Genomic DNA, 15,190 nt, shown 5'->3' on the forward strand with positions numbered 1-15,190 from the left:
TATTTTTCAAATTATATTGGTGTCGACGTGTCGTTGATTACCGGCATCACCATTTTGATAGTTTGATTGCTTATGATGAAGCAGTGCCAGTTATATTGGGGGGGACTTAAAGGACTAGTTCCATGTCCACCTTCAAGTTTTCATCTCCACTAGTGTATGTATGTCTAAAATGGAACAGAAACCCAGACCCTTCTTGTGGGATCTTCTAGATTTCTAATGCCCTCGACCCTTTTTGAGGCTGAGGCTTGAATCCTTTTCCATACGCTTGTTTGGTAAAGAAATTTTTGAAGGACTATTTGTGCTACCTTTCCAATTGGGTAAATAGTTGGTACACTTTTTCTTTGGGGACAGAACATAGTGAGAGAAAAAAAAAATTCATATTTTAGAATCCCAGCGCTTTTCCTTGAACGTTACAGTAGTGACTGTGAGCAAGGAATTAAATTTTGAATTCTGAAATAAATTTTGATTTCGTTGAGAATTTAAATTAAAACAATTGAAATTTTTAACAAAATTTTGATAATATTTTGAAACTTAACAAAAAGATATGAAATTTAATTTCATGACTCTGAGTTTGAAGTAGACATCGATTTGATTGATTATCTTTGAGTTTATGTCATTGACCATCTTCTTTGTTTGGTGGTGGCATTCAGCATACTTGTTATTTATTTCTTTATGGGATGGTCTATTTAGAATTTGACCCACCTTTTTACTCATTGTGTCTATCCCTTTGATTAAATTTAGGATTTCAATTTGTTCCTAATGTAATTTGATAAATAAAGACATACACATATTTTTTTTTAAAACAAAATATCCACCCTCATTCCTACACATTACACTCTCAAACCCAACACTCGTCTTCTTTTTGAATCTGATCCCCAAATTCATTTTTTGGGTATCAAATGGGTATAACCACAATGGGCCGGAATGTGATTTTTATAATTTTTTAGACCCAAAAACTATCCCCAATTTTGAATATAGATTATACCCAAAATTAAATTAAATGGCTGACCCACCAACAAATAAAAATTTATAGAAAAGCTCATAATGTCAAGGCTGCATGCGGACCCTCACAATTAGAATAAAGGAATGGATAGTGATATGATGGGTGATTGAAAAGCAATGACTCATGCATGAAGTTTTGACTTTGTTTTGATTTACAATTCATGGCCCAGATCTACGTGCTATTGAAAATCAATGGCCTAAATCAGTTAAATTAATTTTTTTTTTTTAAAAATAATAATAAATATAGAAAAAATTGAAAAAAAATGTCAAAAAAATCTGAAAAGTTTCACAAATTTTTTTAAAAATTCACTTTAATTAAAATCTCATACTATCTTACTACATAATACATTGATGCAAATAGGTGTGTTTGAACATAAGGGTCACCAAAAAGCCCAAAGCTCGAAACCCGCCCGGCCTATTGGGCCCGAAGCCCGATTTGGTCCGGGCTGGGCTTGGGTCATCCCCTTGAAGCCCACGAGCCGCCCGAAGCCCGGCCCACTTAGGCCCGCTTGAAGCCCGCTCGCTTAGGCCCGGCCCAAAGCCCATTTACACACAGTATATCTTCAATAAAAAAATAAAAAATTTTGGCTATGTTGTGAATCGAACATGAGACCTCATGGAACAAACTTCAACTCTTAACCAACTAAGCTGACTGATTTATTTGTCTAATTGGTGAATCAGAACATATTTAATAGGTTTTTCATTTGTATACTATAATAAATTATAAATATGCTTATTAAGTTATTATATAATATTATAATCATATAATGTTAGTAAATAGTAATAGTGTAAATTGTGTAATACCATAAATAATAAACTTTTAAAATTATACACAACATTACAAATTTACAACTATAGTTATTAAAGTTATTATAATAAACTTTTATAATACAACTATAATTAAAGTTATTAAACCACGATCGTTCATTAATTCAACGATCTGAACCGTTCATTTTATATGTTGATAGTCAAAGATCATTCTTTCATACTCGTTCGAATGTTCAATTATCATTAGAAAAACCACAATCATTCATTAATTCGATCATCGTTACGTCACTTTTACATCTCCGATTGAGCTATTTTTTTGCAAGGATTCTCTTTGAGTGGGGAACTAAAGTTTGAATGGTTCGGATCGTTGAAAACATAATCGATATGCGAGCTTCTATATATAAATACACTAAGACTATAATTCTAATAACTTTCCCGTTGAAATCTTGTCGTTTCCATAATTATGAAGATTACAACGTGATTTCAACAATCTGACCCATTCATTTTCTATGTTCATTGTCAAAGATCATCCTTACAAAAAATCGGCCAAATCGAAATTCATCTACCTATTCGATCATCATTAGAAAAATCACGATCGTTCATTAATTCGACCACCGTTATGTCACTTTTACATCTCCGATTGAGCTAATTTTTTGCACGAATTATCTTTGAGTGATGAACTAAAATTTGAACAGTTCGGATCGTTAAAAACACAATTGCATCGTTTGTTTATAAAAATATGTAATAAAATATATAATAAAACATATGTACATTTATGTTTTATTATAGTTATAATGTTGTATATAATTTTAAAATTTTATTATTTCTGGTATTACACTATTACTAATATAATAGTATTATATAATAACTTAATAAGCATATTAATAATTTATTGAAGTAAACAAACGAAAGAGCTATTAAATATGTTATGATTCACAAACTTAACAAATAAACTAGTTAGCTTAGTTGGTTGAGAGTTGAAGCTTGTTATGTGAGGTGTTATGTTCAAATCACAACATAGCCAAAATCTTAAATTTTTTTATTGAAGATATATATATGTGTCTAAACAGACTTTGGGCCCATTCTGGGCTACCCGTTCGGGCCTAACCCGGCCCAGCCCTCCAAGCCCATAAGCCAAAGCTCGATGGGCGAGCCTTAGTCTTATGTATTAAAGCCCAAGCCCAGCCTGACCAGGCCCGAAAACCTTATTGGGCTCCTATAATTTAAGCCCGAACCTGAAACATTTGCCCCAACCTGACCCGGCCCATTGCCGACCCCTATTTGAACATATAGATGCTCAAATCATGATTTTGGGTATCAAATTAAGTATGACTCCTTGGCCAAAAAAAAAAAAAATTAAGTATGACTCATTCTTTTTAGTGTAGTTAATTTTTATGTCTTTATTATAAATTTGGAATCTCAAATTTTCGGTACATTAGTATGTGTTGCAAGAAATAATTAAACTATGTAGTGTCAATTCGACAAGTGCCAAAAGGCTTAGAAACAAAAAATTTCACAAAAAAGATTAAGGTGTTCCGTAGATAATCACCAAACAAATACCACCGTTGGTGTTCGACACATTAGGACCAAGTTATTAAATTTTGAAATTTTTCGCCAAAAATTTCGTTTTTTCAGGGTTCCGAAATCGAAACGCATGTTTAATAATTTTTCAGGAAGATTTCGCCGAAATTTGGGCAAATTTACCAAAATTTATCGAAATTTTAATATTTTTTATTTTCTCCAACTTCAGAAATTCACCAAAAATAGCTCAAGACTCTAAATAATTCACCGAAAAATTTTACAGACTCGTATTAATGAATACTAATTTCCTATAACCTTAAAATAATCAAATTACTTTCAAAAAAATTATGAAAAATCCTACTCTTATAATTTAATTCTGAAAAAATAATAATTGTCAAATTCTTGAATTTTCATTTTCATTTTCTAAAATTCATTTCCACACAACTAAGCTCTAGAACCACAACCAAATGTCTAAGTTAGTTAAAATAAATTTAAAGAAAATTTTAATTCCTTAAAACAAATTTGAAAAATTTAAGTAACAAAATTACCATAAGCCAAAATTTGGGTTGTTACACTTAGTGAAGACAAAGCTTGGATAGGTGAGAGGCATGAGAAAAAAAAAGACTGTAGAGAAAGGCACGAGGAAAAAAAAAAGTAAGGAAAGAAAAAAAAAAAAAAAAGGAGGGTGGGTTTGGGCCTTTGGGCAATTGGAAAGAAAAAAAAAGTTTGGGATTTCGTTTAGTTATTTTAAACTTTAGGCTTAATTATCGATTTACCACCCAAAACTGTAACTCATTCCCACTTTGCCACCTAAAAGTTTTTTTGTCCCAGATTACCACCTGTAACTTACATCCGTGTCCCATTTTATCTTGTTCCGTCAACAATTCCGTTAAAAATGATGACATGGCCGTTAATGATGACGTGGCACACTGGATGTGCGCCACGTGTCACACCTTTCTTGTATTTTCTGATTTTTTTTTGTTTTTCTATTTTTATGAACTTTGAAAATTAATTAAAAAATAGCTCCGAACTTAGAAAAATACACGGAAAATTCCTACTGACTTGTCTTAACTAGTACTAATTTACTATGGGGTCAAAATGCTAATTTTCCCTCTAAAAATTTCTAGAAAATTTGGAAAGTCCAAATTTATTTCTAGAAAATTAAAATACTCTAGACTCTTTGGAAATTAATAGGATAATCTCCCGAACTCCAAAAAATATGAGGTCTGCACCAGTAGTCTTCTAAAAACTAACAATACCTTTCTCGTAAACACTTGCTATCCAAAAGACCTTTCAGTCTTTGAGGAAAATAAATTTCCCTATAAAATAAATTCTAGAATTTTTGTAAAGTCTCGAAATAATTCTCTAAAACAGGCTTTTGGTAATTTCCAAAATATTTTTGAGAATTTTTCCAAGAGTTTACGAAAATTCTAGAATTTATTTAATATAGGGAAATTTATTTTAATTTTTTAGAAATAAATTTGGACTTTCTAATTTTTTTTTGGAAATTTTTAGAGGGCAAATTGGTAATTTAACCTTATAGTAAATTAGTGTTAGTCAAGACGAGTCCGTAGGAATTTTCTGTGTATTATTCTGAGTTCGGAGCTATTTTTAATTAATTTTTAAAGTTTATAAAAATAAAAAAAATCCGAAAATAAAAGCAAAGATGTGACACGTGGCGCACATCCAGCGCGCCACGTTAGCATTAACTGCCAGGTCATCATTTTTAACGAAATTGTTGACGGAACAAGGTAAAATGGGACACGGATGTAAGTTACAGGTGGTAATCTGGGACAAAAAATCTTTCAGGTGGCAAAGTGGGAATGAGTTACAATTTTGGGTGGTAAATCGATAATTAAGCCTAAACTTTAATACATTTCTATATAAAAAAATAATTAAAAGTATCCTAAAGGGCCTAAAATCTAATATCTTAAAGAATATAAAGTATATTGGGTTTAATGTATAGATTATATAGTATAAAGAGGATTAGGGTATATAGAATATATAAAGTATTATAGTTTAGATTTTAGTGTATAATTAAATTATGGGGGAGGCTATTCAGACCACCTTAAAATATTGAGTTAACCACCCTAAAATACTGAGTTAATCACCCTAAGATTTTTTCCCCATTTTTTCCTATTTTACCCCTGCCCCTACTTTTTTCCCCATTTTTTCCTATTCCAACTAATTCCGACCAACTGCCACCACCACCCCTCCCCATATTTGGTTCAAACCAATCTAACCAACAGCAAGAACACAACGAGAGGATCGAAAACCATACATGGATCGACCCAATTCGTCGTCGGAATCTGTCGGAATTGGCGACGAAAGCCGCGGAGCGTCACGACGTCGATTAGCCGCGCACGGTGGTCGGATGAGCAAGGGAAGACCAGCGTTGGACTCGCCATGACCTGGGGAACAAAACCCAAGTGGTCCGGCTTCTCAACTCTGCCGGAAAAGGAAGATCGCCGACGAAGGGGCCGATCAAGTCTTCGCCAGGGTTCGAGTTTTCCGGGCTTTCCTGGTTTGAAGGCTACCATGGGGAGAGAGAGGAGAGGTAGGCGATTTAACTGGTGGTGGTCTCACCGCCACTGATCGCCGGACGACGGCACACTGAAGAGAGAGAGTGACTGGTCGGGTCGGGTGGGTGGGAGGGATGGGGTTTTGTGGTTTTGTGGTTTTTTTTTATTTACATTAAGGGTATATTAGGAATATTTGTAAAATAAATAAGGAGAGTGGTCAATACAGCATTTTTGAGTGGTCTGTATAGCCTTCCCCTTAAATTATACAGTATAAAGAATATACTAATTTTGTTTTTTCATTATACTAATTTTATTTAATAGTATTTGCTCCAGCGCGCATTATATTCACCTTATATGACATGAAACCTATTATATAATTTGATTTCTTCAATATTTTATATTAATTTAGTAGATAATATGTTAAATAAACATATAGTAAAGTTTCATTAAAAATTTTCCTATTTTGATAGTAATTTCCGTCGTTTCCGTCTAATTTTTGTCGAAATTTAAAAATTTTCAAAATTTTCATCAAAATTTCTTCGAAATCCAAAATTTAATTCCTTGATTAGGACCAAAGAAAACCCAATTTCTCATCCGCAATTTCCACTTAATTACCAATCCAATTTCCATTTATTTCTTTATTCCGACAAAAAAAAAAAAGGCATAAATTCAATTTAGACACATAACTATATATGTTATTTCAACGGGGTCCACAAACTTTCAAATATTTCAAATATACACCTGATTTATTATGTAAATTGAAAAATGAAATTTCGTCCATCAATTTATTGAGAGATCAGTTAAATGTCAGCTTGGATTTTGCTAACGGAGATTAATTGGCAACGTGGCACCAACTCAGCATACATTTCCCGCCAAATGAGCAACACATGTCCACTTGACACGGGCCCACATACCCATCACCTCTTTCCCGCTCGTCAAACGCTCTCCTGACCATTTAGTCTCCAAAAAACATCACGTTTTCCCCCAAATTCGAATATAAATCATTCACTTGTGTTCAACGAGCGAGAAAGAGATGATGAGTTTGTGGACCCATGTCAGGGGTTAGGTGGACCTGTGTCGCTCATTTGGCGGGAAATGAGCGACACGGGTCCACCTAACCCCTGACACGGGCCCACAAACTCTCTCTATTATTATTAAAATGTGGGCCCGTGTTGTTCATTTGGTGGGAAATGTTTGCTAAGATAGCGCCACATCGTCAAGTAATCCTGGTCAGCAAAAACCAAGCTGTCATTTAACTGATCTCTCAATGAATTAATGGACAGAAATTCATTTTTCAATTTAGATAATAGATTGGGTGTATATTTGAAATATTTTAATGTTAATGGACCCTATTGAAATAGCTTATATAGTTACGTGTCTAAATTAAATTTATGCCAAAAAAAAAAAAAACTTATGTGTTTAACTGTTTACGCCGTTTGTGACTTAGGCCCCGTTTGGGATTGCAGTAGAGGAACCAAAAGCTGCTGTGAATGACAATTCTCAATCACCTACAGCAGTTTTGGTGTTTGGTAAAAAAATAAAAAACTGCTTTTCCCCACAATTCTCAACTCCCCACAACAAAAACAAAAAGCAGGTTTCTATGTATTTTTGAAAGCTGCAGTGACTCACAGCAATAATGAATATTTTATTTTACCCATAATACCATCATTGATTTCTATGATTTTTATTTGTTTATTTTAAATTAAAAAATATGTCCATTCTTAGTTATATTTTATATTGTGATAATTAATTATAATATTTTATTTATAGAATTAAAATTATAATATACCTAAAAAAATAATAGGCATACTTATTTAATAATGTTGTTCCTAAAAAAATTAATGCTAATAAAAATTTGTAGTAAAAAATTTTAAAAACAAGTAAAAAATATATATTATTTTTACCAAACAAATAAATGAAATACACTTTCAACATTATGTCCATTTTAGTAATTATATACAATCACAACATTTTTATATTAACATTTACCAAACACTTTGATACTGTATTTTGCACTCATAACACTTTTGAAAACATAGTTTACCAAACACTCAAATATTTTATTTTACAGCTGACTTTACTTCACAGCTATTTTACTTTATAACTGTTTTTTCTCACAGCAACATCAAATTGGCTCTTAAAAGTTGAAAGTTAAAAGCGAGTTTTAATCTCATCCCTCGTGAAATAATATACCTGCAGGCCCAGCCGAGTAGCCCACATATCCATCTCTGTCTTCCTCTTTCTCCCTCTCTCTCACTCACAGGCTCAGCAGCACAACCCCATTCGACGCCACCACCTCCCTCTCTTTCTCAGTCTCAATTTCATTCCCAAGTCTCACAATCTTCTTCTCATTTCCTTAATAAACTTTCAATTTTCGTTTTTTTTGGGTAATTGTTTAGAGTGAATTTCTTTCATTCACAGCAGAAACATGAATTTGAGGCACTTAGTTTCCAGGCAAACACTAAGCAATGCCTCCAAACTCAGTGGAAGGTTGCGACCACCTTGTGGTCACCGTGGTCTCACAACTATGGCAGACCCAATACCTCTTTCCTTTCACTCACCAAGCCATGGCGGCTTTAAACCTCCCAAAAACCCTAAATTCTCAAATCCCATTTCATCGTTTAACAGATACATTCACTCTGCCCAAGCGGGTTTGGATGACCCAAAACCCGATTCTGAGGATTCGGAGGAGGAAGATGGAGTCATTAACGAGTTCTTGTCCCGATTCGTGTGGATAATGCGCCAGAAGCTCAATGAAACATACCCAGATTGTGATAAAGAAACCATTGATGGGATGCTAATGGTGATTGTTCAGAAGGTCGTTTCGGAGATGGAGAAGGGCGGCATTGAGCAGATGCTCGGTGCAACTCAGTCCAGTTCGTCGCAGGATTTTAGTGAGGATTTGTGGAAAATGGTGTGGGAGGTGAGCAATATGGTTTTGGAGGACATGAAGAAGGAGGTGAAGAAGGAGAAAATGAAGGGGTTTCTGCAAGAGGAAGAGGTAAAGGAGATGTGTAGGTTTGCTGGTGAGGTTGGTATTCGAGGGGATATGCTCCGAGAGCTCCGATTCAAGTGGGCTCGCGAGAAGATGGAGGAGGCTGAGTTTTATCAGAGCTTGGAGCGAATTCGAGAAGAGGACAAAGCTCAAGAAAAAGGGGAGGGAGCAGAGGATGTGCAAGCTGAAACCACAGGTGAAGAAGAGGGTGAGGAGAAGCACTCTAAGGTTGTTTCTCTTCCCAAGAGAAGAGGGAAGATAAGGTACAATATTTATGGTCTTAATCTCTCTGACTCAAAGTGGGCAGAAGTGGCTGATAAAATTCATGAGGCAGAGGAGGTCATTTTACCCCAAGAACCAAAACCCATATCTGGGAAATGCAAATTGGTTACTGAGAGAATTCTTCAGTCTAATGAGGCAGATGACATGTCTCCACTCTTGGCTGAATGGGCAGAGCTGCTTCAACCTAGTAGGATAGATTGGATCAACTTGCTTGATAGATTGAGAGAGCGGAACACTGGCTTGTACTTTAAGGTACACTACTCTGTTTTTTCTCCTTCATTGGGTATTATTGCTGTATTTAGTTAAAACCATTTTCAGGATAACTTATGCAAGAGATCAGAATAGTATATTTTGGATTTGTTATTAGTACAAAAAAAAAAGTTAGTCAAACACAACAATAAGTGATGTATATGGTAAATAATGTTCAATATCATGATTGATGAGTTTTTCATTTTTTAATGCTCCTTTGATGATGTTCCACAACGATAATTAATTACTTGTTCTTTGTTTCTTGCTCCTTTGAAATTTGACTATGCTTTGGAGGTATTTCTGGTGATCTTTGTGGTACTTTTCTAAATTATAGCTATGCTTCTCTTTCTTAAAAGAATATTTGTTCTGTTGTTTCTACTTAACATCATATTTTGGTGAGTTATGCTAATTACGGATGCCAATTAGATTGCATATTTGGGGTTTTGTTTTTAGGAAATAGGGATGTGAATTAGGGCAGTTTATAATTTGTGCATTTGGTTAATTCACCAAATTTAGCAGAAGCACCAGACTTTTGATCTAAATTAGCTGTGTTGTTAGCTGTCCTCAGCTCGTTTTTTTTTTTTTTTTTTTTTTTTTTTTTAAGTTTTAAGCTCTGACCAGTTAACAGATATATAGTTCGGGAGAGTGAAAATTTTGTATTTTGGGTTTATGGGCATGTCGGAGAGTGGAACTACCTTTTGATCGATCCTACATGAAAGCGCTTCTCTCATGTTTTCTGTAGCTAGGGAAATTGTCATGTTTCTGGGAAGTATGCTTTTCTTTACACTCCAGACCGTAAACCAAGCAAAAGTCAACATAGTAATATATGGTATACCAACCTTACTAATAAGGCATTAGTTCCCAATTTCATATCAGAGATTCTTAAGGTCTAAGGTTTTTCAGTATGTAACTGGTAAGTGGTACCTAGCACTGTTGGCAAAGATTCAAAGAACATGCATTTATGGGGTTGGTGGATTTTGGTTTGATTCCAATTGCTCAAGAAAATAAATTTAATATTTTTTCGATTATCAAACTGCAACTAGATTTTTTTAACTCTGTGATGTTTAGCCTCATCAAGTGCCCTTTTGTTACTTCCTGAAATTGATAATCTTATGGAAAATTATTGCACTGAAAGTTTCATGTGAGAGGAACTTTTTCAGTACAAATTCCAGTAAATAGCTTTCTATAATCTTTTTTTATTTCTGTTGCTTCGTTTTCTGTTTAAATTTTTCTTGGCAAACCGGAGTTTTGTAAATGTAATAATGAGGATAGTATATTTTGGATTTGTAATAGTACAACAAATGTCAGTCAAACACAACAATAAGTGATGTATATGGTAAATTATTGTCAATACCATGATGATGAGATTTACATCTTATAAGTAATTACTTGCTTGTTGTTCCTTGCTCCTTTGAAATTTGACTATGATTTAGGGGTATTTCTGTTGATCTTTGAGGTACTTTTTAAATTATAGCTATGCTCCTCTTTCTTAAAGGAATATTCTTTATGGTGTTTCTACTTTACATTATCTGTTGGTGAGTTATGTTAATTTAAAATCGTAAATTTATATTACACTGGGACCAATAAAAGGATTTTTGATGATGTGAGGGAGGAAGATGTGCATATTCTGTGGGAGAGAGTTCGATTATGGTCTTCTTTATGGGCATCAGTTACTCCAATTTTTAGGGATTTTTCATTTTCTATAATCTTGTCTAATTGGGGGGCTGTTGTGTTTTAGGGAGACTTTCTCATAACTTTTGTATGATTGGTGTATTATCTAGGAAGGTGTAGATTAGTGGACATCTTGTTCACTGCATTGCATGTTGTATTGTTCTTTTTTTTTTTTAATGAAAGTTTGTTTCTAATAAAAAAAAAATGTAATCTTTTTCATGTGAGGTTGTCTCTATGATCTGGAACCAATCAGTTCCTTGTACATGAATTGTTTTGTAAGCCCATCGTTAAGTTTTTCTTTTTTTCTTTTCTATTATTTTGTTGGTTGAATCATTTGGCATAAAGAAATCATTGAGAAGAATCTTTGTGAGTATTCATTAACTACTCAGAATGTAATTGAAGGTTCAAAAGTGTCTACAATCTCAACCCTTTGATGTAAAGAAATCATTACTAATGTTCTGTCTAAGAATTTAAAAGTTTGATTTGAATTTTACATGTTTAGTACATTTAAAAGTCTTATAATTGGGTTAGACGAAAGTCAAGGTTTGATTTCTTCAAAAGATCATTTGATACTTCTTTTTCTTCTCATTTGAGATAGTTTGTGTATTAGTGGACCTTCTACTGAATCTAATGGGTAAAAGTCAATAGTGTTGGTTGGTCATTTTTCGTTCCAAAATATAAAATGGATTCAATACAATTACTTTGTTTATTTTCTTAAAAACAAATATTTGCCATATCTTGGTAATGGGGTCTTTTGTTTTAAGACAAAAAAGCTGACTAGTAGGGCTAAAACAGCAAACTTCTAAAGCCAAGCTCATCATTATCTTAGTTCCTACCATCTTCCATATTGAAGTGCAACTTGGACCAAAAAATTTCAACCCACACTCAAAAGGCAGTGTTAGAAGTTTAGTCCAACCTATTGTTAGAACTGATTGAGCATGACTTGTTTAGCATAAGAACTGTTCATATATTATTCTGATGAATATATGCTAACAGTGTGGTGTATTAAGAGGTTTTATGCATGTCTGTGGCATGAAAGATTCCTTTAGATAGTTTTTTAGGATCCGTATTTCTGTTTCTAATGTTTAATGTTGAGTCTATACAAATTCAGTGGTAATGGAAGTTCTTACAGTGTAGCCTTTAATTTCATATTGGCCATCCAAATTTAATTAATGCTGAAAAATTTGTTTTGTAGGCAGCAGAACTTGTATTGAATGAGAAATCCTTCCAGACGAATATTCGTGACTACTCTATGCTTATCGATGCTCATGCCAAGGAGAACCACCTAGGAGATGCTGAGAGAATTTTGAAGAAGATGTATGAAAATGGTATCGTACCTGATATATTAACAGCTACTATTTTGGTTCACATGTACAGCAAGGCAGGTAATCTTGACAGTGCCAAGCAAGCATATGAGAGCTTGAGGAGCCAGGGCTTCCAACCAGACAAGAAGGTCTACAAATCGATGATCATGGCATATGTAAATGCTGGCCAACCCAAATTGGGAGAGTCATTGATGAGAGAGATGGAAGCAAGAGACATCAAACCCACAAATGAAATTTACATGGCATTGCTTCGGTCATTTGCCCAACGTGGTGATGTTGGTGGAGCTAGTCGAATTGCCTACACTATGCAGTTTGCAGGGTTACAACCAACTTTGGAGTCTTGTACGTTGCTTGTTGAGGCATATGGGCAAGCTGGTGACCCTGATCAGGCAAGGAGTAACTTTGATTACACGATAAAAGTTGGGCACAGGCCAGATGACAGGTGCACTGCAAGTATGATTGCAGCTTATGAAAAAAAGAATTTACTAGATAAAGCGCTGAATCTGTTGTTGCAGCTTGAAAAGGATGGATTTGAGCCGGGAGTTGCTACTTACACTGTTCTTGTAGATTGGTTGGGTAAATTGCAGCTAGTTGGTGAGGCTGAGCAGCTATTGGGAAAAATTGTTGAGCAGGGTGAGGCTCCTCCATTTAAAGTTCAAGTAAGTCTTTGCGAAATGTATGCTAAGGCTGGAGTTGAGAAAAAGGCCTTACAAGCTTTGGGAGTGTTGGAGGCTAAGAAGGAGCAATTGGGTGCAGATGAGTTTGAGAGGATTATAAAAGGCCTTATAGCTGGTGGGTTTGTGCAGGATGCTCAAAGGATCTATGGGCTAATGGGGGCCCAGGGTTTTGGTGCTTCAGAGCCACTTAAGATGTCCATAATGGCAACTCAAGCTTGGAGGCGTACAATGAGATAGTTTGATGGCCATCTGCGGATGCTTCACAGTCTATTGGCTGTGAGACGAATGCTAAGATGTTTTTGTAGTTTTAGGAATTCATATCTGGTTGGCCACTTGTATTTGATAAAAGGAGTTAGTGTAGGCTGTTCATCGCTTTATCATCTCAAGTGTACTGATTTTACGATATATTTACCTTGTTTCTCATGCCCATTTGGACAGAATGCAAGCCTGATTTTTGTGCCAAAACTGATAATAAATTAACTTACATTACATGGTCTTCCACTCTTCCGTTATTTTGGACCTTCAATGATATACTGGCTTTTATTTATATCCCAATATGAAAATGTGCCTTTATCATTTATCAATGATATACTGGTTTTAGCGTTCTTCTGGTTTTCAATAACCAAAAAGCACTAAGCTCGAAAAGCACCTCCTTTCCATACCGAGAAGAACTTGCATATCCGGGATACCAACAGGTGGTATCTCTCACTCTCTCTCGTGATACCACACAGGTGGTATCCCCGGATACCTAAGTTTTTTTTCTTCCATACCTGGAACCCTTTTCTTTTCCCATGTTGGCTAAGCCCCACGTGGAACCTTGCTTACCCTATTTTGGCTTCTTAGTCTATTTATTTGTTCAAGCTCTTCCGGTACTGGTCATGTCATTGTCCCAAAAGCCAAGGCTTGAAGAGGCAATTTCAAGCTCATATACAGTAGAATCCCTATAAATTAATGGCCAGACTATTTCAACCACCCTAAATTGTTTAGTTGACCACCATATTTTTAAATTTCAATTTTACTCTTAAAATAAAAAATTTCTATTTTATTTGTCGGGTCATTCGACACTTGTCCGTCGAAATATTTATAGTTATTAGGCATCTAATTGTCGAACATTGGCGAAGTTTTCAGTAAGTTACCACCGAATGGAAATGAAAAGGGCATTCGACAGTATTCTGCCTAATATTGTCATTATATTCGGACGTAGACTGCCGAACTCCTTAGTCTATTTCGGTAGCATGCTGCTGAATGGGTCTAGGTGATTCCATAATTTTGTGCAAGAAAGGGTAAAATAGGAAAAATTTGTCCAAAATATATTAGAGTGGTCAACTTAGCAATGGAGGATGGTCGGAATAGCCTACACCTAAATTAATACTATTGGGACTAATAAAAATTATTATTTTATAGAGGTTAGTTATATATCAATAAATGAATAATTTATTAATTTATTGATAAATTAATATTTATTAACTTAAAAAGAATTTTATGTTTTTTTTTTGTTCATGTATTATTATATTTATTTTTTTTGACAAAGATACGTGTATCTTATAAAAATGGAAAATAAAGATACATGTATTTTAAGGATAATGTTCAATTCATTTTAGGTACAAAGAAAAAGCAAACGACTTCAGAAGTATATTTTGAAAAATAGCTGAATTGAGAAAATAAAAGTTGTTAAATAAAAAGTTCTTTAATATGTAATATGAATTTTTATGTGCTATTTCTTTTATGTATTTCATCAATTATTAATTTATATATTCTGGGCCTTAAAGAATTTTAAGAAAAATAATTATCTTATGTATTTAGCGAGGTTGTTATTTTTGTACACTGTTCCGAGTTGGAACCAAAATTTTTTACTATTTAACCCAAGTTATTAATTTATCGAACATTTATTTATATGGATTTTATTGTATTATACTCGGGCATAGTTTGTAACATCTCTATCTTTGTCCAAAAAACAGTATAATATAAATTATATACCGTACTAGCTAGAGTGTAGTTTATGATAAAGTAGCCCAAAATAACCCATAAATGGGTTTCAAAATAGCATGAAGAATCTATTGTATCAGTTAACATGGTGGGTAAGGCGGAAAAAGAAGGGCAAAATGGTCCTCGAAATAGATTCCGACATCCCTGTTTAAACTTTAAAAGGCCTATTTGATAGGCTTATTCTCGATTTCT

At 34.2% G+C, this 15,190-nt stretch overlaps 1 protein-coding gene across 1 annotated transcript; it reads left to right on the top strand.

Moving 5' to 3' along the window:
• The first annotated feature begins 8,057 nt into the window (after positions 1–8,057).
• Positions 8,058–13,506, top strand: NFD5 (pentatricopeptide (PPR) repeat-containing protein). Its single transcript, XM_086252141.1, has 2 exons — positions 8,058–9,342; positions 12,206–13,506. The coding sequence occupies exons 1-2, from the start codon at positions 8,242–8,244 to the stop codon at positions 13,247–13,249; spliced, it is 2,145 nt and encodes a 714-aa protein (XP_086108267.1). The 5' UTR covers positions 8,058–8,241; the 3' UTR covers positions 13,250–13,506.
• The last annotated feature ends 1,684 nt before the right edge of the window (positions 13,507–15,190 follow it).

The sequence above is a fragment of the Dryas octopetala genome, chromosome 1 (assembly GCF_963921425.1).
Source record: "Dryas octopetala chromosome 1, drDryOcto1.1, whole genome shotgun sequence".
Lineage (NCBI taxonomy): Eukaryota > Viridiplantae > Streptophyta > Magnoliopsida > Rosales > Rosaceae > Dryas > Dryas octopetala.

Bases quoted from the DNA above. Each gene is read 5' to 3' on its own strand.
- NFD5 (XM_086252141.1), top strand. From the start codon at position 8,242: ATGAATTTGAGGCACTTAGTTTCCAGGCAAACACTAAGCAATGCCTCC. The intron at 9,343-12,205 runs GTACACTACTCT...TTTGTTTTGTAG, and splicing joins ACACTGGCTTGTACTTTAAG to GCAGCAGAACTTGTATTGAA.